The sequence below is a fragment of the Bemisia tabaci genome, chromosome 1 (genome assembly GCF_918797505.1).
Source record: "Bemisia tabaci chromosome 1, PGI_BMITA_v3".
NCBI classification, from domain to species: Eukaryota; Metazoa; Arthropoda; class Insecta; order Hemiptera; family Aleyrodidae; genus Bemisia; species Bemisia tabaci.
In genome coordinates this window covers 35,993,406-36,020,961 of record NC_092793.1, presented here as the reverse complement: position 1 = coordinate 36,020,961, position 27,556 = coordinate 35,993,406, and the positions used below count along the sequence as shown (strand labels likewise).

The window sequence follows — 27,556 nt, the reverse complement described above, 5'->3', positions numbered from 1 at the left end:
CTCGTGGTTGAATAAAGTGTAATACTGTACATTTGATAGTTTTGTTAATGGCACATCGACCCAAATTCTAATATTCTTCTCTTGACATCATGCCATCTGTTGGTGTGATGTTTTTGCAATTGAAATTGAGTTCGAGTTTTTTGCATCTTTGAAGTCATTTTCTTTGTTAAAACTTGATTAAATGAAAAAGGAAAGGACAGGTATTCTAGGGTGCGGCTTATGTTCATCATGTCGGAAAATCGACGAGGTCCGGGTGGAAACCGGTGCTATCTATGGAAAAATTCGGCTGTATCAAATTTGAAGCTTTTTTAGCTGATGCTCAAAGGGATCAAAACTACGGGCAAAATTACATTGGTTTAAAGGGGCGGAAAAACGCCTGATCTGCGCAAATGCGTTTTTTGGATCTAAAATGCGCTTCAATGAAGAAAACCTAACCAGCTCTGAGAGAGGCATTTAGGAGCCCATTCGAAACGAGAAAATCACACTTTTGACCCATGAGCGGGGATAGGGGGGTCACGGCGTAGCCGGTTTTGAGGCGCTGTGCCCGCAGCTAAGTGATCGCCTTAAAGACTTTCTGATCAAACTCAAAATAAGTGTTCCGAAGTTAAAGAGGCTAATGTATCTCACAACTTGATGAGAAATAATTAGTAATAGTTGTTATAGCCCTTGAGAACTATACTTGGCCCTTTACAATGTTGCCTTCCATACTATTTCTCGAGCCTGGAACGAAATTGGTGTATATATTTTATCATGTACTCGAGTAATCCCCCCTACCCTCACTCATGGGTCAAAAGTGTGATTTTCTCGTCTCGAATGGGCTCCTAGATGTCTCTCTGAGAGCGGGTCAGGTTTTCTTCATTTCAGCGCATTTTAGATCCAAAAAACGCATTTTCGCAGATCAGGCGTTTTTCCGCCCCTTTAAACCAATGTAATTTTGCCTCGTAGTTTTGATTCCTTTGAGCATCAGCTAAAAAAGCTTCAAATTGGCTCAAATTTAATACAGCCTATTATTTTCATAGATAGCACCGATTGCCACCCGGACCTCGTCGATTTTCCGACATGACGAAAATGAGCCGTACCCTAAGGTATTCTCATTTCGTAATTACTTTCCAAAGATGAATTGGAAAGTTGTGCAACAGTCTTATTCAAAATTTGTCCTCCTATTTGTAAAATAACTAGTTGTCAAAGATAAATTAACTGCAGGGAAAACACATACAAGCGCCCCAGACCACCTGTATCAAGCTTGTTTTTTGGTTATTTTCAGAGACTACAGACAAACTGGAAATTGACCTTGAGACATTAAAATTTCATATTTTCAAAAGCCCCCTTGTTTCCTCTGGGGGAAGGGGAAGGTATCTTGATGGTCAAGGTTTCCACTCGAACTTCAGAGTGATTCTTCGTATCAAGATTGAAAGGAACAAAATATTTCAACTTACTTTGACACTCGGGTTGCCACAGTCAGGAAACACCAGAAAATGTCAGGGAAAACCTGAAAACGGTAAAGAAAATAACAAATGGGAAAATGACAAAAGTGTCAGGAAAAAATTGTTAAGTTACCATCATTTGCTCTCCAGAATGGGTTTAATGACTCGAACAAAAATTTTGCTCGCCAACTATATCAAATTTTGTCTTTTTAACCAGATACCATTTTTTTAATAGGGCATTTCACCGAAATGTGTCAGGAAAATTCTTTTTATATATTCTGTGGCAATTCTGGACATTGAGGGTTCAAAATCAATTCATGTTTTATGGAAAAAAGATTCCTGGAACAGGGGTGTAGAGTAGGGTGGGCCGAATTTTTTTTTCTTCTCAGAATCGTTTGGGGCTAGGGGGGATATTCTTATAGAGTAAAAATGATCAGCATTCGTCCAAATCGCATAAAAATATTTCAAATTTCTGAGGTTCCGAATCTAGCATTTTCATTTTCGTACCCTCTAATTTCATCGTTTTTTTTTTATCATTTTACCCCATAATTTTTCACGAGCGTAATTTTTGCGTGACGGCTAGTGAAAATACTATAATTTGACACAGAAGAAGGCTGATCTCTGAAACTGAGCTCAATTGGAGCACTTCTTGAGATTCCGAAATAAATTTGAATATTTATGAATTGAATTCACTAAAAATTACAGGCTCTTGGCAGATGGTGATTTTCTCGACCTTCCTCTCCTAAAAAAGAAAACGGCTAAGACCCAAAACACTCTTCAGGATGTGTTTTAAGCTCATGAAAAATACCAACGAATAATTTTGACTTAGTGAGGTTCCGAATTTCGATCAAAGTTAAAAATGGGCTATTTTTTTAATTAACGCTCTTTACAAGCGCTCAGCAGATAGGCGGCGCTTATTGCTTTCGACTTGCCACTAGAGCTCTAGTTTAGTAGGGCGCTCCAGCGGTCAAATGGCGCACCAACTCATCGATCCCCGGAACACCATTTTGAAAATTTTTTTTTGATTACCTGATAATACCTCTGTGAATACGATTGAATACAAATTAGCAAGAGAAATAAATAACAGTCCTAAAACTCTTTTCGCTGTGTAATATATAGTTACTTCATAATCATCTCTGAAAGTCCAGGATTCGCGTTTTTTTTCTCCGAAAAACTTTACCACCGGTGATAACCTTATTCGGAACTTATTAGAATTCGCCTACATCTAGGTTATGTGTCTTTCACCTTGGTACTGGAGAGTATTGCCACCCTTTTGCCCGTCTCTGAATGGTTCATGAGTTTTGGCCTCGCTGGCACTCTTCTGGCCTAATAAGATCAATACTCATTTTCTGTAGGTACTGTTACGATTCAGATTCAGATGATGATGACACCACTCTTCTGTATTTGCTTCTCGCGTCTCGCCTACTCCTTTGTTTTCTTCTTTCGTCCATGAGCCATCCGCCTCGTAAAGTTTGTGTTGTGAAATTTAAGAGTTTGAAAGTGTCTGAAGTTGTGCCCAAGCACCAATTACAACACGATTTGCATACTTATGTTGAAAAGCATAGAAAAATGACAGGATTATTTTGCACAGTTCAAGCGCAGCGATTTGTACCTTCTTAATTATCTCCACTTCATCGCTACAAATTATGAAAAGGACCGCTCAAGTGTATCCTTGATCATTGAATATCTGTTATTCTCAAAGCGATGTCGTCATCACATCCTTAGTAGCTCACAACTTCTGATTATTGAGTTTAACTAGGTGTCAAAAAATCTAAGATATCTGAAATAGCAGAAAATTGTTTACTTTCAAAGTCTAAGATTTTTTGCGGCACCGACAGTTTCATAAATCTTCCCTATAACACTCTACTCTGAAACTCCTACATTCTCCCTCTCACATTGCTCCATAAGAAAGGTATGTGTTAGCCTCTTATTCGACTGAAAATTCTAGGTTTCATGACTCATTTACTCATTCACTCTCTGGTGAATTTGGTTCCGTCAGATCGTAAGATTCATTGCGTGACACCTTATGTGCTATCTCCGCAGACTGAACTACTGGCATTTGAACGCTCAATAAGAGCAAAATTTCAACTGACCTGCTGGCTACTTTTCAGCGAAGAAGGTAAATAACCTTCCTTAAGGACTCGCTTTGAGACGATAAAACAAAGTTTCACCATTACTTACCGTAGGCTCACCCCAGTGTAGAGCCTTTCTCTATGAAATGCCATTTGTTTGCATAATTGACCTGAAATCTCCAGTAATAGGTAGTGCCATTTGTAATTAAACTATATAAATCCGGATTTCCTTGCCTCGAAGCATTGTTAGTAGAAATTTCCCACTTGTTTTTCAAAGTTAGCAAAAAAAAAAATTGATTCTCTCGAAAATTAGCAAACATTTTCCATGGGAATCTATTTCAAGCGAACACTTGTCAAATAATCTGAGACCCTTATTTAGGTATTTCTTGAATGCACGAATTTCCCTCTGATTATTTTAAGCAGCTGGAATGAATTCATCATGATCATCTCATCTAACCCCTCGACAGTTATAGTTTATTTTAGGACTGTATTAAGTATATCATTGAATATTAATCTCATCACCTCTCTGTATTAACTCTCACCGTCAATTTATTTTTGGTTTTTTTTTCCTTTTTTTTTTTTTTTTTCTCCTCAGTTCTGTTAGCAGTGTTTTTATCTTTTTGGTCCACACAAGGCAGATGCTACGCTTATAGCTATTTCTATGTGTTGTCAAAGATGCTGGTTTTCAATTTGTATCTTTGCACTTTCATTCATAAACCTCACTGCATTCTTTCTTAACTCAGTATAGAGAAAACATTTACTTGTAAAGATAATAAAAGGAAGCCAAGAATGTACCAATCTAACCTGTGGCGCATTTTGATACTGTCAACTCTCAGTAATCTGAAACTTTCATTAGTACAGAGTGAAATGCTGGAGAAAACCTCGTGAAGTAAAATGTTTTTGTCTGTGTTTTTGGCTTCAGCCATGTTTACAATTGAGGACCCTACAGTCCCCGCACGAATAACAGCCTATAACTGGAAACTGCGTTGTGAGATAAACGCATTTCAAGTTTTCTATATGATATACTTCGCCGACTGTGCTTCGTAGGTACCCTGCTTTTTGTGTTCTTGGGTGACCCAACCCTTCTATCGAAGGATGCAAGATTGACATTGCGATACATTTTCGGTTTGCACAGCAGTATAGTAAATATGAAAAATCAGTTAAAAGACTGCTATTGCGTCCAACAATCATATTCGTTGAAGTTAGTAAGTAAAAGTCATTATGATCACGCAAAATTAATGCAAAATAAGTGAGCAAATACTATCAGCGATACCGGCGAACCAAAAGCAGCGTTATCAATTTGATGGACACATAAAAGGCTTCCTTAATTTAGAAAATCACTTTACAGGCTGTTATTGCACCCATCAATAATTTTAATTGAAGTTAGTAAGTAAAAATCATTTTAAGCTCGCAAAATCAATGCTAAAAAAACGTTAATGAGTTAGAGGGCGCATGAAAGCCTTCACCTGCACAGGCTGTTATTCCTCCAGAATTGCTCCAGTGGCCTCACTTACCTCTGGAAAAGAAGGGATTTTGACTTCCAGTCGTTACCTAATTATGTTCTGCCTGTATGTACCATGGTATAGTTAAGGATATGGAGAATCCGAAAAGCTGATGGGGGCAATAACGACCTATATACAGGGTTATTCAAAAGTTACGCACCACTGACCATAACTTTAGTTCTAATTATGATATCGATTTGCGGTTTGTGGCGTCCTTCCTCATATCGAGGGGGAAACTTTTTTAGGTACTTTTCAGTTCTTCACCCCCCCCCCCAGGGTGAGGGGGGGCGGGGGACAACTCAAAAATTTCAAATGGCAACCCCCATCATGTGATACATCGTTAGAAAGAGCATGAAAAAAGAAAATTTTTGGCGCAAACCGGAAGTCGATCTGACCCCCCTGTCAAAAGTTAGGGGGGTCCAAAGGTTATTTAGGGGGTCCGTACCTTCATTTTTTAGAGTAGCTTCGGCGGCTCTTGGACATACCGTTTCTCTTTTCAAACAGTCCTCGAATACTCCAAGTCTGATACCGAAGTCTTCATATTGCCCCCGGGCCACCACAGCCCCTTTGTAGGGGGAGATGGGCTTGTTACAATGAAACATTGCATTAAAATGCGAAAAGTCACAGAAGAGCTTCAAACTTAGCATCAAATCCGAGTGGAACTTCTTGCCAATGTTAACGCAAACGCAGCCTGCGACTTTAAAGTGAGTTGTCAAAACTCTTAGCCCCCTGCCCCCCCCTCATTTTTGGTTGCAGAGCGGGTAAAAACCGGGAAATTCGCCAGAAATGATGCCCCTAGTTCTTACCAGCTCTGCAACGAAAAAAGAGGGGGGCTGCGGGGGTCTTATGGATGTTTCCGTCCTTAAAGTGGGCGGCAGTTCCTGTGTTGCAGTTCTCCGACTGAGCGCAATGTTTCAAGGGTTCTCGTCAAGTTCTACAGTGGTTTCGGGCATCATTTCTGGCGATTTTCTCTGTTTTTACCCGCTCCGCAACGAAAAATGAGGGGGGCAGCGGGGGTGTTTTGGATGTTTTCGTACTTTAAGGGGGTGGCAGTCCTTGTATTTCAATGATCCGACTGATCGCAACGTTTCAAGGGTCCTCCTCAAGTAGGACATTAGTTTCGGGCATTATTTGTAGTGAATGTCCCGGTTTTTACCCGCTCTGCAACCAAAAATGAGGGAGGGCAGGGGGCTAAGAGTTTTGAAAACTCACTTTAAAGTCGCAGGCTGCGTTTGCGTTAACATTGGCAAGAAGTTCTACTCGGATTTGATGCTAAGTTTGAAGCTCTTCTGTGACTTTTCGCATTTTAATGCAATGTTTCATTGTAACAAGCCCATCCCCCCCTACGAAGGGGCTGTGGTGGCCCGGGGGCAATATGAAGACTTCGGTATCAGACTTGGAGTATTCGAGGACTGTTTGAAAAGAGAAACGGTATGTCCAAGAGCCGCCGAAGCTACTCTAAAAAATGAAGGTACGGACCCCCTAAATAACCTTTGGACCCCCCCAACTTTTGACAGGGGGGTCAGATCGACTTCCGGTTTGCGCCAAAAATTTTCTTTTTTCATGCTCTTTCTAACGATGTATCACATGATGGGGGTTGCCATTTGAAATTTTTGAGTTGTCCCCCGCCCCCCCTCACCCTGGGGGGGGGGGGGTGAAGAACTGAAAAGTACCTAAAAAAGTTTCCCCCTCGATATGAGGAAGGACGCCACAAACCGCAAATCGATATCATAATTAGAACTAAAGTTATGGTCAGTGGTGCGTAACTTTTGAATAACCCTGTATGTATAGTCCGTTATTAGTGCAGGGTCCTCAAGCGTGAACTAGCAACTTTTTGCCCACTGTTGCAAAAACCGTTTCTTACAAGAGGCTGGACCTAATGTTATTGACGAATTTTCTAAAGAAAGACCACTCATAGATGAGGTTTCTCCCAGCCAGTTACACTCTATGATCTAAAGTGATACATGGATATGTGAACGAAATTCCAAAGCTTCCTCCAAGCTGTTCGAAGAATCCTTGCAGAATTCAATTTTGGTAAGACCAGACTGGCCAAAAAACATTTCTCAGCGAATCAAGATTAGGTACTTGTATTCTGCCTCTCTATATGTAGTGCCTTTTTTTTTTTTTTGCAGAACTACACCAACCAACTTATGTAAATATGCATGAATTGGCGAGTTTAGCTGCAAATAAAGGTCAAGAAATGAGTTTTCCACCACCTCCACCAGAGCTCACGAATAATCGAAATTACCCAAAGGTTTGTAGTATCATTTTTCTACTTTTACACAATGCCCCAGAGTGGCCACAATCCAAGAAAATCTGGGAGGGGCTAACCGGGGAAAAAGTATACCTAATAAACTAAAAGTCAGAGAAAACTCATGTCTATGAAAGCGGTGAATTGTAGTGTTTTGCATACAACAGCTTCAGCTTATCACTTAGCCTTCAAAGATTCTCCGATCATTCATTATCATTCCATATTGTCTCATAAGTATGAAAATATTTCCAATTTATCAAGGAAAAGAGGGAGCAGTTAGGAAATTCCAAATCTAAATTTTGTGGTCACCTTGAAATATGAATTGGTGCGGTATAGTATTAAGAAGGTTTTTTTTGTAGGAACTGTCAATGCCCTCTTCTTTATTTCCGGCTCTTTTTGTCTATTTTTGGGTATCTTAGGTTTTTTTCGGGCTGATTACAACATTGGAACATTTAGCGACAATTTCTTTGGGGTATCTGCTGATGATGTCATCAGAGCCTCCATTGTTAACATCACCGAAAGATCTTGTCGATTATGTAATGGGAACACCCATCGACGAGGTCATTGAACCATAAAACCATTAATTTTGAAGGCTTATTTACTAGAGAACCAAGAAAACTTGTTTAAAATCTGACTTTTTTTTTCGTCACCTATGACCGACCTCCACCATTGGATTGATCCACCATGCTCTTTGCGCAGCAAAATAATCGCATTTAACAGTTTTTTATCAACCTTAAAATAGGTCTATGGAAGTTGAGGAGGCCAATACATCTTTCAACTTTAGAATACAATATACATAAGGTGTTTCTAGCCTTGAAAATACACCAGTTTAATTATTTTCGAAATTTTAATCGTTTTGGGAAAAAGTGAAGACTTAACTTATGATGCTGAAACTTCAGAATTATCTTTTGGGGATGAAAAGGAATGGGAAATAGCCCGGAGAGCACAGTTTGGAGATATGCGCCTCAAAGCGGAACACCCTTACCATTCAGCAGTCGCATATTCCAGCGTTCTTACCAAAAGTAGGTCTTAATTTAGTTTGATTTTAATATGTTTAGACTGACGGAAAAAACGGGAGTACAAGCGAAAGCTTGCTAGAATCGTCGAGTGGCTACGGAAGTCAGACTGTTATTTATCAACATTCTCAAGATGAGAGTCATTGTGAGAGTAAGTATTCTTGTCTTCTTGAGTTTGATTTCAATATGCCTCTTTCTTTTTCTTTGTTTTCCTGTTTGTTTGGTTTTCAACGTTTGAAAAAGACTGAAGGTTGTCACACTGAAAAAAGAGTTTCCTACGTATCAGGCGGAGCCTCCTTGGATCAAGTAAGCCGTTTACTTAAGAAGTATCGACAAGAAACGGAAGTTTGTTCCAAAATAACTGAGTTCGATTGGATCTAGCAAATGTGTTACCTCAAACCAGCACTCTACATGTATTTGGAATGAGAAAACGTTTCTCAAAAGTAGAAACATTCTGAGACGTGAAAATATTTCCTGAAATCAAGTAATCACCTTCGGTTTGAAAGGAGTATCTGTGATCTTGATCTATGTCAACCATTTACTTAAAATTAGGAAACGGTTGTGTGTCGCTGGTGCACGGTTAACTGGTTACGAGCTGACAGTTGGTTTAAAATTAGTTAACGGCCGAGCTTCCAGCCAGAAAAGGTCTCGCATAACTCCCAGGCACGTTTACTTATTTCAAGCCAATTGTTGTTTTAAATTTAGTGAACAGTCACATCGAGGTATGCAGACTATATCCATACCATATGTATTATATTTAACCATTAATTGCAAAAAATGGATAAATTTATCGAATTTTTAATGAAAAAAATTATTCAGTTGCGTTTCTGCAAGAGTCGAAGACCCCACATGGCAAGTATCAACTTGCAACTTGTTGCCTACCTATCGGGATTTGAACCTGGGACCTGCAGTTTACGATCCTAACACCCTGCCTACCTACTGAGCAATTGAGGCTCATGTCTTCATAGGGCGAATTTACACTGTATAACTCATTGACTCACCCTCTCACCATTTGTGATAGTGAATATGCGTGAGGTCTGATGGGTTAAGATTTTTTGAACCCAAAAAGATGAATTTGGAGCAAAAAAGAATTATGCAAGTTACGGTCGTCACTTGTTTAATGTTTATTTTTTTTATTTTCCATCCTATATTAATTTTTACTGTTTTGAAAAAATTGACACGATTCAACTTTTTTAAAATTCTCTCTTGTCATTTTTTCTCAAAGAATCACTGAAGAATCGCTTACTTTAAAAAGACAAGAATTAAGAAAAAAACTGAAACTTTTCGTCAATGTTTGTAACATGATAACTATTTATATCTTATGATTGAGATTGCTACATTTTTTTATATGTTAATTGTACTATTCAATTAGACTATAATATTCAAGATACTATTCTAGACCATTTATTAGACTATTCTATTTCAACTAGAATATTAATGGTTCTATTCAATAGGTCTAGTTAATTCATATGGGGCGAAAAAGGAAGAGTGTGAGTACTATAAAAGAAACATTATTTGTTCTAATTCCTTACTTTAAAAAATAAGATGTCTCGGTAACGTTTTGTATACAGTTTGCTCGATTTAATGCGCGGCTCCGCTGTGAATTCAGGGAACTTTTTTTCGGTGTGGGCTCTTAGTATTCTTATTAACTGACGAAGCTAATTAAAATAAAAATTGAGAAAATCATAAAATTTGAACAGTATATACGAGTATATACTGAGGTGTTCAAATTAAATAGTTTGCTTTCTTCAACATGTAATCTTCCCTTCTGCTATCCATATTCCACCACCCACCCCTCTCCCCGTTTTATCGTTTCCTGGCATTAAAGCTACCTATGAAGTATATTTTGGTGTACATACTTGTGTATCACATGACTATACCTATTACTGACACTTATTACTAAAAATAGAAATTTAACGATAAACACTATAATTTCACTTTAACTCAGCTATAGTTTACTACAACAATTTTATAAACGATGCCCATACAGATTTACCCATAAAAATATGAATCGGCTGGCTGAACCCCATAAATTCCATCTTTGTAATACATATTCAGCGCATACAACGAGCGTACATCATTTCTTGGAATTCAAGATTTTCAAATGATAACGGCTCTTCCTTTTTTTACACTCTATAAACATGTTATGTTAAAGCAGTTTAAAGAGGTATAATCACAAAAAATCAGTTTTTGTAAGCACATGGCCGGCCAAGGAAAAAGGGAGTACAGGTCCTAGAGGCAGCAACGCAGGTGGATTGATTTTTGGGTATCTTGTTGGATCCAAACACAAACTTGAGAATTTTTATTTCAAAGATATCGACGAAGAGCTCTCTGTCGTGTCCTAATAAATGTGTTTTGAGAGGGTCAATTCCTTTTTTTGCAAACTCAGGGCAGAACGTTGCACAATGATCAGGGTAGCCTGTGCCCTAAACGAAGCAGATTTTAATTTTTTTGTTTTAATACTGCTCTTTTTGCTGCGACATCCATAACAATTTGAGATTTTCTGGATTAAGGCGTCATTTTCTGTGGACACTCACAATTTATTCATAAAAAAGTCCAGTACTCAACTACCATTACATTTTACTCAGTAAACAGGATCACGCGTGTGACGTTTCAATATACTATTGTATAGCTGCACTTCCTTTTCTTTACACTCTCTTAAGTTGATAGAAAGGTGGTAAAGAAGTGCTGGATCCACCCTATTTTGCAAGGAAACAAGGTAAAAAGGTTCAAATACTTCAATTACAGTAAAAAATGTTGAGCTCTTATGAGTAGGTATCAGTACAAGACTGGGGGGGGGGGGGGGAGATCGGTCCCATCAGGCCCTTCGACCCTGAATTGCCCCGGACACAAATGAGTCAAATTTTGAAATATCAACGATTTTGCACTTGCAGACTCCTTTCAAAAACACAGAATAATTTTTTTTTTTTCAATCCACACCATCAGCACATCCATAAATCAAAGGGACCCGGAAAACCAATATTGAATGGTGAATACACTATGAACAGCGGAGTTATTTGATTCTCTTCATCTGTCAATTTCGAGGCACGCAAGCTTCTTGATCTGTTGTACCTTGGTCTTTTTTACTTTGCTCAGTTGTAGCTTGACTGTGTGAAAAATCATGTAAAATGAAATCTTTACCCTCTCTTACCATTCTTTCGATCCTTTTTAATGAGTCTACGTACTTATTAAACTGAGAAGTGCCGTGATTTGAGGCGAGAGTTGCAATTTGCAAGGCAAGGGCTAGGATCAAATTGTATTTATGTCGGACATCTAAGGATTCTGTATTGACATTTTCCTCGGCATAATCCTTGTCGAAACCCTATAGAACGTTTCTGCCTCTCGAAATTCAACTTTTGAATAGATTGAATTTTTTCTCAAGTACCGATCATGAATTAAAGATGGATAAAGTAATGGTAAATTTTCATTCTCATGCTGGAGAAGGATATGGTGGCAAGGAGTTTGATAATCACATTGAGAAACTGTCGTCGCATAGACTTTGACATGATTCTATTCATAAGTCTCTTTGATGCCCTCACTGTGAACCTTCAGATTGCTTCTCCGCATTTGTAAAGCTTTTAGGCTACTGTGAAACAAGACGCAGCCTCGCTCATTCAAACAAAGGGACGCTTCCTCGTTCAATGCCCTGATCTGCGGGTCAGCATCGTTGATTTTTAGAGACTTCAAAGTGCCTTGGGTTGTGGCACTGTTGACGTGATTCTCACAAAAGGTGGTCAAATGGATAACACTGATCTCATTTGGGGGCAGAGAAGGAAATCTATTTTTGATACTGGATTTCAGTGTCCAAAAGGATCTCTCCACCCTGTTGTTAGTGTCGTCACTAAGTGTTGGGAGGCGGCATCTATAATGTTGTATCCACATGGGCCTCCACTCCTCACTATCCCAGTTACTTAAAAATTGTTCTGTCAGCGAAACATATTTCTGATTAACACGAACTTGAACATCCTTGACAGACTTCACCAAGACACACACAGGATAATCACGCCAAAGGTGAATGACACCAAGCAGCATGGTATGATAACAGCCCCGGAGACTTCGCGATTACGCGGTTGCCTAATTGTTCTTATTCCGTGTGTACCGCCAAATAACATTTTCTGCGGCAGTAAAATAAATTTCGGGAAAAGTTCAATAATACAAAATTTAAAAGGTCAAATTTAATCACTTTAAATATTTCGTTTTCTAGAACTTCTTCCGAAATTTGGGGACTTGAAAACATAATGTTGAACTAATTTTGAACTTACCGAGATAATTTTCAGCCAAAGTTAGGGGAAATGGGCTCATTTTGCGGGAAAATCGTTTGACCTTTGAACTAACGTATTTTGGGGGTCCGAATCCCCCTAGAATTTGTTCGAAGTGATTTCTGCCATTTTTTTTTAAAAGCGCTTACAATTTGGTAAATTTTCCCGTTTCATTGTTCTTCTCTACAATAATTGGAACTGGAGTTATGATTTTTTGAAAATAGGTCAAATTGGACTTTTGACCTATCTTAACTTGGTCAAAAATTAAGATTTTGATCTGCGGTTTGCGCCAAAATTTTTATAATTAGTTTTTAATGTGCTTTCCAATGACGTAAGTATCACAAGATAGGGGTTACCACTCGAAGAAAAAAAGTTGCCTTCTCCCCCCCCCCCCCTGTGGGAGGAGCAAAAATTGTGACCCCCCTAGAACATGGTCCTCCTTCAGCTAGAAACATTCCCAATGTTACGTTTTTCTATCTCTAACTGTTTAAAAGTTAAAGTGGGGAAGGGGGGGGGGGAAGCCAGAATTTTGGAAGGCCCTGTACATCAATTCACACTTCCCGCTCACAGTAAGACGAGAGTAGTCGAAGATAATCAAGCAGTAAAGTAATTTTGACATATTTACCATGGAAGAATTTTCGTGTGAACTAATTTTTTTTTGATGAGACGAAAGGCTTCTTGTATCAGAAAAAGAAGGAAATGTGTGTAAAACCCAGCTCTAGTTGTCTGCTTCATTTAGCCTTATGTGTCTGCTTATGCTGGTATTAGTTGATTTCAATGCTTAATTTGACCTTCTCTGATCAAGGTTTCTTTGCGCGCAGGACGTTAGAATTGACTGTTTTCAATGTAAAATCGGAACGTTGATTTCTCAGATTTGGATGTTTTCGATGTACTCAGCGTACTTAGCGTGAAATTTTGACAAAAAGGTCATGTATTGCAGTGCTTAATTTATTACTCTGTTTAATGGTCCAGTGTCCTACAAAGGGATATGCCCTTATGAGATTTTGCTGTGATTGGTTATAACCATCGTTGTACTTAGAAGCATGTCATTTTAAGGAAAAATATTACTTTTATTTGATTTATTTATTACTAAAATCGTGCCAGAATGAGCTTCTTCGGTCATTGTGAGAATATGTAGTTGTAAATCAAACTTAATACACAACGGATAATAAATAATTTGTGTAAGCTTCGTGTTGTTTCTTATCGGTATCGGCAGTAAATGGACACAAAAATTAGTCAAGTGCCTCTAACCTAGGATCATGCTTTGATGACTTCACCTCGAAGATTTCCTAAGAAATAACGAAATTTATGCAAACCCCCAGTGTCTATGCTCAAAATTTAGAAAAATATCACCCGTTTAAACTGTTATTAATCCAGTACTATAAACGCCATTTCTTGAAGGTTTTTGCAACAACAGGAAGAAAAGAAAAAATTTTTAATCACGATGCTTTTTGCAGGACATCTTGGGCAGCAAAATACTCTATCTAGACGGGGCTCCATCAGTAGCATAAAACCGCCGCCTCCAATCCGCAGAACACCATCAATCAACCGTGTTCAAGGATGTGGTGGCTTGGATCAGTTTCCACCACCACCAGCATACCTCTTAGAATCCAAGTCCATCAGTTCATCCATCCAAAGCATGACGTCATCCATCGTGGCCGAACTCCAGCAACGCCAGCGATCGCCTAGCATGGACCGTCGCAAATCATGTCTCACAAATGTATACCCATGCGGCACCAAAAATGATCCGTCTTGTTGCAAAAATAATAGGGAGAATATGTATTCAAAGAATGAGCGGAGCTCTTTTCAGTCTAAGGCTGCAATAGAAATTGAAACTAAGCAGATGAGTGTGGCTGATACTGTGCGAGCATTAACCGAGTTGAAACACCAGCCTGCTAGTCCTGTATCTGTTCGTAGATCCAGCAGCATCAGGTAAAAATAAATTAAATGCAGTTTTACAATTTTATAGCTCATTGCCAGTGTATTTTTATGCACCATTTTCATCATGTCAGGCCAGAAAGAAAATGAGCTCTAACTTTACGGTATTAGAAAAGTGCTCAGCGGTCAGCAGGGTTTAAAAATTGTCAAGGGTAACTTTACTTTAATGTATCAGATGTATAACCTTAGATACTCAGGGTGGCCCAGACCTACTGTACCAGGCCACCAAAATCGAACGTAGAGTCGCTTACTGCGAATGGATGAGGGACTGTCGGGACTCTGAACTTCCTCACTATAGTTTTGTGGAGTGATAAAGCAACCTTCAAAAATAACAACACCATCAGTATCCACCGCAAAAACCACTTGCCTGCTGAAAACTCCCACTGATTAGTCGGGATGGAGGATCAGGTAATCTGGGGTGTGAATTTGTGGGTGGGTATTTTAGTTCACTATCTTATCAACCTCCGTTTTTGTTAAGAAAACCTAAACGGGGAAATATTTGCTAATTTCCTGAACGAAACACTCCCTGATTTGATGGTGGGAGGAGGAGTTCCTGATAACCTGACGACGTCAAGTCTTTCTTACCAATTTACCCCGAATTCACAATTTTTACAAGTGTTTTTCAATGATTTTGAAGAAAACTGGCGTTTTCCACGAGGTCCGAAAACTGGCGTTTTCCGCGAGGTTCGAAAACGTGGCCTACGCTTTCTCTCCGCGTGGCCCTTGGGAACTGTTGCAGGACTCTAAAACCTAGAAATTTGTGTTTATCCTGGGAAGATACCCTGAGATTCAATATTTCCGGACGTTTTCCCACAATTTTGAAGAACACTAGGATTTGATGCGAAGGGGACAGAAATTTTTTTTTGAGGAATGCTTTGGCACACTTTAGTTTGATGCCTAGGCGCAACTTTTTCCCCCTATACATTTTTGAAATTCGAAAGTCGATGTTATTTGACTCGCCGTACTGCGCCCCCTCCCCACATGGCCCTAAGGAGCTTTTGTAGGACTGTAATATGTTGAAAGAACCCCGCACAGAGCATGGGGGTCAGTGGCTCTCTCTAGAAGTGGATGAAACTTTAATAGATTGATATAAAGTTCATAATTAAGGGGAAGCCAAAAAATTAGCTCATTTTTGCGAGTAGAAGCCGAGATATTCGCAATTGAATCCGGACTATTTTCTATCATGTCACAGCATGGTGGAAGAATTCCGAATCCCCTCTCCTCTCGTTGTTCGGCGTTCTCAATCAGACCTCATGCATAGATAGGTGCTTATGCGCTCGGCCGGTGCGAATGCCGTACTCCCTCCCTCTCCCTGCATCTGTCAATTCTGTTTCAGCAACTACATTTCAGATTCAACCGGCCGGCGACGAACGCACGGGGATTCAAAGAGAGTATACGTGAGAGGTGCAAGAAGCAGAGAATTTAGTATCTCACAGCCTGAACGGAGTGTCCTAATGAGAGGAGTGAGTGTAAACAATGCGACCTCGGAGTTACCTGGTCGGGAGAGGGGGTTTCCTGGCCGAAGTGCTTAAGGAAGGTACGGCGACGCGGAGTGCCGATTTACCTCCGCCGCACAGAAAATAGTCCGGGTTCAATCGCAAATATCTCGGCTTCTACTCGCAAAAGTGAGCTAATTTTTTGGCTCTCTCTTGATGGAGATGTTGCATGTGTGAGGAATTTGCGATTTGACTATTGCTTCTTATGTAAAAGTTCGCAAGAAACACGGTGGTGCCACTGATTTTCTCTGAAATCAACTCCCAAGCTCTAAAAAAGCTGTCAAGTTTAAGCCAAAGTGGAGGGGATATCCCACGCTATCCTGAGAGTCCACCTCTACATCAAAACGAACTCTCCATGCATAGATAGGGAGCGAGTACATTAGCAGGGTTGCCGTGTTTTCAATTTTTGACTCCCCAAATAAAGTGGCAACCCTATCAATGCATTTGCTCCCTATCTTTGCATGGAGCGTTTGTCTTGATGTAGACGTGGACTCTCAGGATAGCGTGGGATATCCCCTCCATTTTGGCCTCAACTTGAGAGCTTTTTTTGAGCTTGGAAGTTGATTTCACAGAAAACCAGTGGCACCATCGTGTTTTTCGTGAACTTTTACCTAAGAATCAACAGTCAAATCGCAAATTCCTCTCACATGCAACATCTCCATTATGAACTTTATATCAATCTATTATAGATTCATTGACTTCTAGAGAGAGCCACTGACCCCCATGCTCTGTGCGGGGTTCTTTGTGTTTTTCATGGAAAGCTACCTTGGGTTCCCGAGTAAGCCAACTTATGATTTGAGAATCCCCAAATGATTTTCCAGAAATGTTGCGAAGCCTAACGAAGTCGTCATAGACCTTGTGCTTCACTCAATTTGCACAGTCATTGCGTCATATTTTCTACGAAAGACAGAAGTATCCTAAATTCATTTTAATGAAGGAGAAAAACCTATGTATCAAAAGAGAAAGCTAATGTCTAAGAGAACGGAAGTGTCAGTCTCAAGTTCATAATGATGAAAGTATCTTCTTTTCTTTTCAGGTCAGTAAGTGCCGATCGGCATCCGTCCAATAGTTATATCTCTCCCCGAAAACTTGATCCTCGCTTATGTCATGACTCCCTCATGGAGCAGATCAAAAAGGGCACTCTCCTGCGCAAAACACGCACTGTTAATGATAGATCTGCACCACACATACATTGATTCTCAGGGGCATACCAAGGAGAAGAAGTCAATTCTTCCTTGCATTTACTTTCAGCTCCAAAAAGTTTTATTTAAGGTGTTTAGATTAAATTAATTTTACTTTTGTCAAAGATGCATAATATTTACTGTACAAACTTTGTAAACGCATAATCTAATGATAAACATTTTCATGCATATCATTACCAATGAACTGAGATGTAGGCAGCTTAAACATTGTTTTTTTCGGTAGGTTCATTTAGAGGTTTTAGTCGTATCCATATTTACGACCAATGAACTTTCAGCTCCCTTTGTGTTGGAATCGCATAACAACTTGCTCATTTTGGACAATTGATGATTTTCCGCCTGTTTATTTCTCAGAACCGGTGTGGTGTATAATGGGTCCGTTGGAGGCAAGAGATACAGCCAAATAAATTTACTCTCTACAGGTAAAATTGCACGAAAATCATGTTGAGCACGTCAAAACAGTCAAAAATCTATTCCTTAGTATGCAATCTGTGTAGTATGAAATATGCTTTTTCAAGTTGCCCGCGTCTGCGGGCAGTTTTTCTCAGTCACAGCCAACCAGGTTTGCACCCTCTGGAGTTGGAAAAACTAATCTGAGTAAACATACAATTTCATCAACTTTTTCTATTGTATGATTTCAATCGTTTCTAAGCGTTTGTTTTCTTTTTCTTTCTTTATTTTGCAAGAACAATAGCTTTGAATCAATTGAAATCATACACAAGAAGAGTCTGTAACTGTGCACAAGATTGATTGTTTATTTAGGTTAGGTCTGTCTCGGAGCAAACCTGACCGCTGGCCACTAAAAAATACTGCCCTTATATGCAGTAAATTTGAAAAATCTTGTTAAAAACTCTGTAGATTGTGCACTAAGGAGTGGATTCCAGATTTTTTCAAGTGCTTAATGTAATCTTCGAGCAAATTTGGGTTTGGAAAGCTTATTTAGTTGGCTGTATCTCTTGCGTGCAACAGACTTAGCCTGTGTAATGAAAGTACAGAAACCAAGAGTGATCATTAATTTTACCGTACTATTTGAGAATGTTCTTAAAAACAGTTGTTGTTTCTTATTTTATGTCACTTATTTGAGAGAAAATTCCTCTTGGGAAGTGAAAAATAAAAAGGCGCCTCAAAATAAGGAATTCCAAATGTTTAAACTTTTCCCACTAATCTACTCTCCCTAATTTATTCTTGAGTGCCTTTGTATCAAATATTAATATAGTATTTTCTCCTGAATTTAATCATCTGGAAACATGCGTATTTCCTACAATTTCTCCTCCATATCTTGGAATTGAAGGGTGCCTACACAATCAAAAGCTCAGGAAAAAGGGCAGAATTTCCACAACAGGTCCAAAAGTATAGAAATATCCCTCAAAGTTGACTCCGTGTCCTACAGCTCCAGGAAAATTAAAAATATTTGCGTTCTCATATCATTTCTCAACTCAGAATTCAATCTCCACAGCATGGCAAATTGACTAGTTTTTAAGTGAATTCCTGGGAGATAGCGCGCACATTTTTTTCAGTGCGTGAGACTCTTCAAATCCACATCTCAAAAAGGTGCTAATTTGTTTGAGAAGTGGCAAGTACGTCTTTTACCCATTTGCTGCAAGGGGATCCTCCTCAAATCAATTGATCATTTTTGAGTTGAATTTTCTTTTTCTTTTTTTTCTTTCTTTTTTTTTTTGTCTTTTCTCGGATACTTTTTCATTTTTTACTAATTTTGCCAATGGCACCTTAATCTTTTATTCCATAGAATTAAGAGCACACTGATGAATCAGATACAAGTATTTTCTGCTGGAAAGTCTACTATCTTGAATTTTGATTGGACGAAAGCACATGCCAAGTAAAACCATGTGGTTCAAATTTTTCGAGGAATTTTTATTTTTTACAGAATTAGGTTGTCGTGTCTCAGGCTCCGGGCTATCAAAAATAACCCTCCAGCAATGCAAGGGAGGAAAAACCTGGGCACGCAAAGAAATAATACTAAGAAAACTTGTAAGAGGCAAAAACATAGCTGTAGCAAACTCTTGCTGTTTGCGTCTTCCCAATGCGACCTGCAGCCGAGGTGGCCAGGCAGGGATCCCTTCCCAGCTCGTCCCATCATATGTGCTCCTGCTCATACTCAAACGCTTTCCCCCGCGCAAAAGCGATCCTGAGGACCAGCATTTCGCGCAGGCAACGCTGGATGAGAGGAAAACACAAGAGAGGGAAGGCCTAGAAAAGATATGCCCAACTTGTCCCAGCACGCAATTCTCGGAAGCAAGGAAATAGCATCCCCTGAGAGAATGGGCCTGTTGCATGCAAGAGATACAGCCGCGCGAATAGACTTTTTAGAGGTTAAATGACACGAAAATTACGATGGTCCCATTAAAAAAGTCTGAAATACACTCCTTACTGCGCAATTTGCGTTGTTAGGAACGCGCTTTTTCAAATTTCCCGCGTCTGGGGGCAGTTTTCTAATCACCGGAAACGAGCAAACGGCGGGCTCGGTGATTTCCGGAAGATGCCGAGTCATTGTTGTTGTTGTTATTTTTTCCTTCAGTTTGTTTACAAACCCAACGTGATCTCCTATAGTGGTCCATATAAGCTTTATGCGGTAACCAAATTGATCAACTTTTAAATATCCAACGCAATCCTTCTACGTTTCATTTCACGATGTCACGAACTCCGATTGTTATTTTATGTTGTCAGTTTTAGTTGACCGGAAATAGCCGCGAGTTGCCGTTAATTATTTCCGTTAGGAAACTGCCCCCAGACGCGGGAAATTTGAAAAAGCACGTTCCTAACAACACAAATTGCGCAGTAAGGAGTGTATTTCAGACTTTTTTAATGTGACCATCGTAATTTTTGTGTCATTTAACCTCTCAAAAGTCTATTCGCACGGCTGTATCTCTTGCATGCAACAGGCCCATTACGGCCCCTTATCCCGAGCAGAAATCATACTCATGGATTTCCACGAAAAAGCGATCCCAAGACCGACGCTTCGCGCAGGAGATACACGAGGATGATCCAAACTCAGGAAGGCAACTAGAAGCTGGAAAATGAACTCCTTTTCTCGAGCAGAAATCATGCTCATGGATCCGAAGCGCAGAAGCGATCCGAAGACCGACGTTTCGCGGAGGAAATACATGAGAACGACAAAAACTCGGAAAAGCAACTACAAACTGGAAATGGACTCCATGGGAGTATAGGCTAATGAAAAATATGAAAACTGAGGTACAGAAAAATGATCACTTTATATAGCAAAGAAAAAATATGACACGCACAAGCTTAAATGAACAAAATAGCACGCAGCTACTCAATACAAACCAAGTCATGGTACATAGCTAAAATATCCTTCCAAATCATACCTTCTCATAAAAATGAAAGTCGCCCAAGGGGAGGCAGTAAAAGACTGGCCCCCAGCGGCTTGACGGCCGTGGCTTTTAAAGCTTCGCGTATCCGCGAGAGGGGCGAGCGGCGAGGTCCCAAGATGCTGGGTTTTGGGGCACGTGTCGAGGTCAACTTGTCTCCGAAAGGCAGCGTGTGCAAAAGAGGAAAAAGGACTGAAATGCCTTATCACTGGAGATGGTCCGGCTCGTGAGAAAGTGCGGTGCGGAGTTGCCATAACTGACAGCTTGTGGCACGACATTGGTATGAAACAAGCTCATGGGTGTATCTATCATTCGTAATTTATGATGGGCAATTTGCCCAAATAGGTGTGCCTGATCTTTTCAGTCACTAGTAAATTTTTGATCTGTGGCTCAATGAAAGTTTGACTTAAAACATCAACAAAGTTTCAGGAATTTCCTCTTAGCCTACACATTCGTGTTTTTTTCATGTGCCATCTTATGTCATGAATCTAATTGTTCATCAGTTGTACTCTCATGATTATGGCTCATTTCCTGAATTTCGACACAAAATGCTTGTTCTTTGAAGGTTTTAAATGAACTTCTTAGTTGAGCTGTTTTTTTAGAGTAGGTTACAGTGGCTTACTGCAGAACCAACATTGTTCTTAAATAAAATTCGTTTTTAACATTCATGCTTCACTCACCATGGAAAACAGTTCACTGCCTCATTATGTGCAAACCTTCTAAATCTAAAATATTTTATTCTTCCGTCCTTTTTTAATCAAGTAAAACACTTTAAGTTTTAATCAAATTACAGCTCATTTTCAATGAAAGTAAAAAGTCAATGAAAGAGAAATAAGTTACCTGATACCTATATTCTTTGGAAAGTTGAACGATAAAATATTTTTCTTCTAATTAGATGCTGGTCAGTAAGGGATCTATACATTACATGATACAGCTTTTGAGTATGCCATCTGCGAGATTCTACCCACTGCATTGTAGCTCCAGGTACTGATCGGTATTCATTTAGGCAAAAATTCCTAGGTGTAGGAAACAATTCAAGATCAAAGGGGTACGTGCAAAACGGGCCATTTCACGCTCGTGTCGGATACCATTGAAACTTGCCCTATTCATTCATCTAACAATGCCCTATGTTTTCCCAAAGTTTCAAGTCCCCAAAAATTTTGGGGGGAAGTGGCGGGGGGTCAAAGTTGAAGATCCGCTAAATTTTCGCGAATTTTTTACTCGAAAACTACTTAATATTTCGAAACGCGGTTTAAACGAGCGTTTTGAGGGTTTTGTCGACTTAAACTCGAGTTATCGCCTCCGAAGCGCCGGAACGCTATAAAATGACCCGCTTTTTTGTCACGTTCGGGCCGATCCCCAAAATACTCCATTTGTAATTTCTTTGAAAAACTGATATGTTGTTCCTGACTCTTTATGGCACCTATATGTCTTTACCGTATCCTGGGGAAACGTTTTGTTCGCGAGTTATAAGCGTGGAAAGGAGCGAAGGTCGGGGAAATCGGCTATTTTGAACTGCGCGCGTCGCATGGGTCAGAAGGAGAACGCCCCCTCCTGCTCAGTTCGGCGAATCACACTCCTCTGCCGACCTCGCATCGTTGCCACATGTCTCCTGATCCGTCGCCGCGCGCAGTTTAAAATAGCCGATTTTCCCGACCTTCGCTCCTTTCCGCGCTTATAACTTGCGAACAAAACGTTTCCGCAGGATACGGTAAAGACATATAGGTGCCATAAAGAGTCAGGAACAACATATCAGTTTTTCAAAGAAATTACAAATGGAGTATTTTGGGGATCGGCCCGAACGTGACAAAAAAGCGGGTCATTTTATAGCGTTCCGGCGCTTCGGAGGCGATAACTCGAGTTTAAGTCGACAAAACCCTCAAAACGCTCGTTTAAACCGCGTTTCGAAATATTTAGTAGTTTTTGAGTAAAAAATACGCAAAATTTTAGCGCATCTTCAACTTTGACCCCCCGCCACTTCCCCCCAAAATTTTTTGGGGACTTGAAACTTTGGGAAAACATAGGGCATTGTTAGATGAATGAATAGGGCAAGTTTCAATGATATCCGACACGAGCGTGAAATGGCCTGTTTTGCACGTACCCCTTTCTTTAAATGACACTCTAACTCTTCCAAAGTGTTTTGATTTACTGTGGCTTTTCATACAAGCGTCTGAAACGTTTAGAAGAGATACACCCACATGAACGTTTTTAAGTTATCACTCTATCAACATACCAACAAAATACTCAATAGGTCTGTCACAAACTTCTGCCAGGGTAGAAAAAAAGTATTTTATCTGGTTGAAGTCATTATGGTTCGGTTGGAGTTTTTTTCAAAATGTTGTCCATTTAAAATTTCTCGTTTTGAAGCATTCTTTTTTTCAAGTATAGATTTTTGACTTTTATATTTTCCTTTTTTTGCATTCCGCTGTGAATTTTATTTTTATCTTCCTTTATATACTGTCGTTCTCTCTAGCACATTATTCATTACAGTTGAAGTAATTTTCATCGGATGAGTCTACTTTCTCTAAAATTTTTCATTAAAATGAACTATGAGACCTGATGTGAATTACAGGTCCAGTCATCTTTATCATCTGCTGCATTTTATGTAAAAACGAAGTTAAATATGGAAATCCCATCAGTCAGCCAAGTTAGGGCCATCTCTGTCTTACAAAACAGATTTAAATCCATTAAGTTTCACAATTATTTGTGAAGTAGTAAGAATTGTAAAGGTTAAATTCTTGATGAGGACTTGATTTGAAAACTTTTGATTGCATGTATCACATTTTATTTGTTGAATTTAAAGAGAAATTGTCTTTCAAAGTTTCATTTGAGACCTTCCTCAGGTTAAACAATTCTAAAATTCTTAGTCAGTAAGAATAACAGGCATAGGAGGCTGAGGTCTGTTGGCTAAACTAAAATTACGAAAGAGACGGGCATGTTCAAATTTAATCCCATTTTATTCAGTTATCATAACCTCATGAAGGTATCAAGCTGATGAATCACATGATGAGATTCAACACTTTAAAGGGGTAAAGATTTGGTAGAATATGTCCATCCCTAATGGTTAGTTTTCAGTTCAAGATGAAATGCGGAACAATTTTTATTGATTTAAGTATTCAGAACAATGTATCAGTATATGAAAGTACAAAAGAAATGAATTCTCCATTCGCATGATCTATGAAGTTTGAATAAGCACTCTGTAAATGTTTTATACATACATTACCCATGTAGTTAAATTTTGTAAATTAGGCACTTATCTTTTTTTATTAATTTTATTGTTTTTATTTAAACGTGTAGCATTTTGTTGTATATGCTTTATTATTTCTTTTATTGATCCATGAATGCCATTCAAGCAATATCTATATTAACAAGTGTACTGCAAATTTAGATCTTGATTCACCTCGGAAACATTTTTCCTTCTTTCTTTCTCCCTTTACTTTTATCCTCTTTCATTCATTTACTCAGCTGTATGAACTAACTCGAAGTTTCCGGAAAATTTGTAATTTTTTTTTTAAATATATTTTTTCTCTAAATAAAATCTAGTCTTTTTTGGTGTCAACTTGCTGTCAAGTACATTTTTCCCCCATCAGTAGCCTGCAATGGACCACTAGACAAGGTACGAATTTAAGCATTCTGATACATGTTTCTTAACCACAATTTCACATAGAGCATGATTCGCGCAACGAAAACTATTGAAACAGACTCCAAACGAAGATATTAACGTTTTTATTTCACATCGGTTACAAGGAATTTGAACTGCCCGCTCACAAGAAACTCGAAGCTCCACGCGAGTCAAATCGCGCACTACAACGGTTTTACCAAGCTTCTCAGTCGAGTAATGTTCATTTCCCACCATTTGTTGTTCAAACTACAAGTAATTTGCTATAGCTGAGCCAAAGCGTCAAGATTGAGGTTGCCAGATTTTTTTATTGCAGAGACATTCATGATAACGTTTAGCGCGCGATGTGAATCACGTAGAGTATTGAGTTTTCATGAGCGGGTGGTTTGAATTCACGCATCAAGAATCATTCAGTATCTTCGGAAGGAGTTGATTTCGGTAATATTCGTTGTGCGCATCGTGTTTCACGTGAAATTTTGGTGAAGAAACATGTATCAGAATGCTGAAATTCGTACCTTGTCTAGTGGTCCATTATGTAGGTATGTACTCAATCATGTATAAAAGTCATATACAGGGTTATCCAAAAGTCACTGACCACCCCTGTAACTTTTTTCCAAATTGAGATAGAAGTTTGAAACTTTGGGAATGTTCCTCGGTCTAAGGTAGCAACTTTTTGGTCCCCCCAAAATTTTGGGGGACAGCCCCCCTTAAGGGGGGCGGGGGCTAACTTTTTTTTTCAAATGGCAACCTCCCCCCCCCCTTTGTGATGCCTCATTCGAAAGATAATAAAAAAAGAAAATTTTTGGCGCAAACCGCAGGTCAAAGTGTTCATTTTTGACAAAATGGCGGCCGGTCAAAGTTCAAAATGGCGGAAATTTGTCATCTCCGTTGTTTATTGACGGATTGGTGTGAAACTCGGAAACCTAGGGTTTTTTGAGATGAGAAAAAAGATTCTGGCATTGGTTTTCCAGAAAAGTCAGTCCTTTTCAAAATGGTGGCGATCAAAATGGCGGCCTAGAGTGGGACGTGGATATTTAGGCTGCATATCGTTGGATTTGCAGGGAACTTGGTTTCTGGGGGTGTTTCGGCACGAGAAGAACGAATCTTTCATTAAATATCTGAAATTTTGAAAAATTCCAAAATGGCGGGAAATCAGTTTTACGGCTCTTTACCTATGGATTAGCATGAAATTCGATATTCTGGCGGTTTTTGGCTGGATTAAAAGGAATCTTTCATTAGATTCTTGAAATATCAAATAATTTCATGCTAATCCATTGGTAAAGAGCCGTAAAACTGATTTCCCGCCATTTTTCCGCCGCCATTTCGGAATTTTTCAAAATTTCAGATATCCGATGAAAGATTCGTTCTTTTCGTGCCGAAACACCCCCAGAAACCAAGTTTCCTGCAAATCCAACGATATGCAGCCTAAATATCCACTTCCCACTCTAGGCCGCCATTTTGATCGCCACCATTTTGAAAAGGACTCACTTTTCTTCAAAACCAATGCCAGAATCTTTTTTCTCATCTCAAAAAACCCTAGGATTCCGAGTTTCACACCAATCCGTCTATAAACAACGGAGATGCCAAATTTCCGCCATTTTGAACTTTGACCGGTCGCCATTTTGTCAAAAATGAACATCTTGACCTGCGGTTTGCGCCAAATATTTTCTTTTTTTATTATCTTTCGAATGAGGTATCACAAAGGGGGGGGGTTGCCATTTGAAAAAAAAGTTAGCCCCCGCCCCCCTTAAGGGGGGCTGCCCCCCAAAATTTTGGGGGGACCAAAAAGTTGCTACCTTAGACCGAGGAACATTCCCAAAGTTTCAAACTTCTATCTCAATTTGGAAAAAAGTTACAGGGGTGGTCAGTGACTTTTGGATAACCCTGTACCTATAAGTCATCTTGTTTAAATTATGATGCTAATTATTTTTCATTCATATAATTTTCTTGACAGGATCAATCCAAGTCATTGGCCAACTAGATATTTCCATAAATATTTGTTGCAAGGTACTTCGGTGCAAAATTTTATATACGTTTACAGTCGAAAGCACTTGAAAGAAATAAAGAAAGGGATATTAGATACAAAGAACCGATGAACATTGATTGACAATGACGTTGAGGTAGAAAGTGGGCCACCCTTCAAAATTTTGGAGGGAAAAAAAGGTGCTACTTAAGACTTAGAACTTTCCCCTAAGTTCCAAACAGATTGTTCCAAAAACGCCGATTTTGCCCCCCCCCCCCCCCCTGGAATTGGCCTAAACTTTGCTCGGATGTTTTACCAAGTGTCCCCGATGCTTGGGCAAAATTTCAGCCCCCTCGGATAATTAGGGGGCATGGGGGCAAAGTTGCAATTTTTTCAAAACTTTAAAAATCGATATCTCGCGAACAGTTGGAGTGTAAGTGTTGCAGTTTGCGCTAAAAAACGTTAATAAATATTCTCTACAAGAATATTAATGATGTTTGTACGGTTGCATAATTTATTGTAGTCATAAATCGATTTTTTCGATTTTGAAGGTTCGATTTTTTTTCGTTTTTTGTCTGTTCTCTCCATGCAATTGTTGCTACGTGAATAAAAACCTGTTGAGGTGATTCTCCATAAAATTCTGCATCCACCACACTTTGCTTGATCGTGGGGTAACGATTCGTTCTTGAGTTAAAGCGACTTTTCTGCGCGTTCCCAGTTACGCGCGGGCGGCATATCGGCGGCGCTCTATCCCGCGCGGGCGAGACAGAGGTCGTTTCGCCACTAGGGTCTTATATTCATGCTGTAGGCTGTAATTATCGATATTTTCTCCTCCCCCCACCCATCCCATCCAATAAATATTTTTTTAAACTTCGTTATACAGGGTGTCCCAAACCACCCGTACCAGGTCTTTTTCTCGGTTGGTTTAGGTTGAATTTACGAAGTGGGGGGGGGGGGGGGGACCGCAGGGTAGGGTGTCCCTTATTTTTTAAATTTGAGAAAAGTTATGCTCCCCAGGTCTCAAAACGTGCTATGAGGTGTACAAATAAGGAATTTTTTTTGGAAAACATTTTAGCACTCTCAAGCGCCCTAAAGGTCGTCAGTCGAAAATGTTAATTTCCGGCAGAGTGGATAGTCAATTTTAGGTGAAATTGACGAATTAACGTCTGTAAGTCAATAATTTGGTCCGTTTGGTCGTATCTTTGATCGTTCAGCCGGTAAACCGACTTAAATGGGCGGGAAGTAGAGCCGCGGCCGCGCGCGGCTGACCGAGACGAGCTTTGCATCGCGCGGCCGGGCAGCGCCCGACGACGCGTGTGGGCCGTGAAAGAGGAATATGCAAACATAGGTACACAGCTAAACGTGGTGCAGGAAGCTACGATGGGAAGGCTGCAAAACAAGACGAAACAAAGAAACGGGGCGTTTCGTTATATTAATTTTTCATGTTCAACTAGGAACAAAAAAAATAAA

At 39.5% G+C, this 27,556-nt stretch overlaps 1 protein-coding gene across 4 annotated transcripts in view; it reads left to right on the top strand.

Annotated features, from left to right (window-relative positions):
- LOC109038091 (uncharacterized) overlaps positions 1 to 21,177 on the top strand; it is a 111,377-nt gene extending 90,200 nt beyond the window's left edge. For all 4 annotated transcript variants that reach the window (XM_072300458.1, XM_072300455.1, XM_072300463.1 and 1 more), the window contains 4 exons: positions 7,131 to 7,252; positions 8,308 to 8,416; positions 13,982 to 14,456; positions 16,995 to 21,177. In XM_072300458.1, coding sequence (XP_072156559.1) covers positions 7,131 to 7,252; positions 8,308 to 8,416; positions 13,982 to 14,456; positions 16,995 to 17,154 — 866 coding nt within the window. In that variant the 3' untranslated portion in view covers positions 17,155 to 21,177. The remainder of the gene's footprint in view (positions 1 to 7,130; positions 7,253 to 8,307; positions 8,417 to 13,981; positions 14,457 to 16,994) is intronic.
- The last annotated feature ends 6,379 nt before the right edge of the window (positions 21,178 to 27,556 follow it).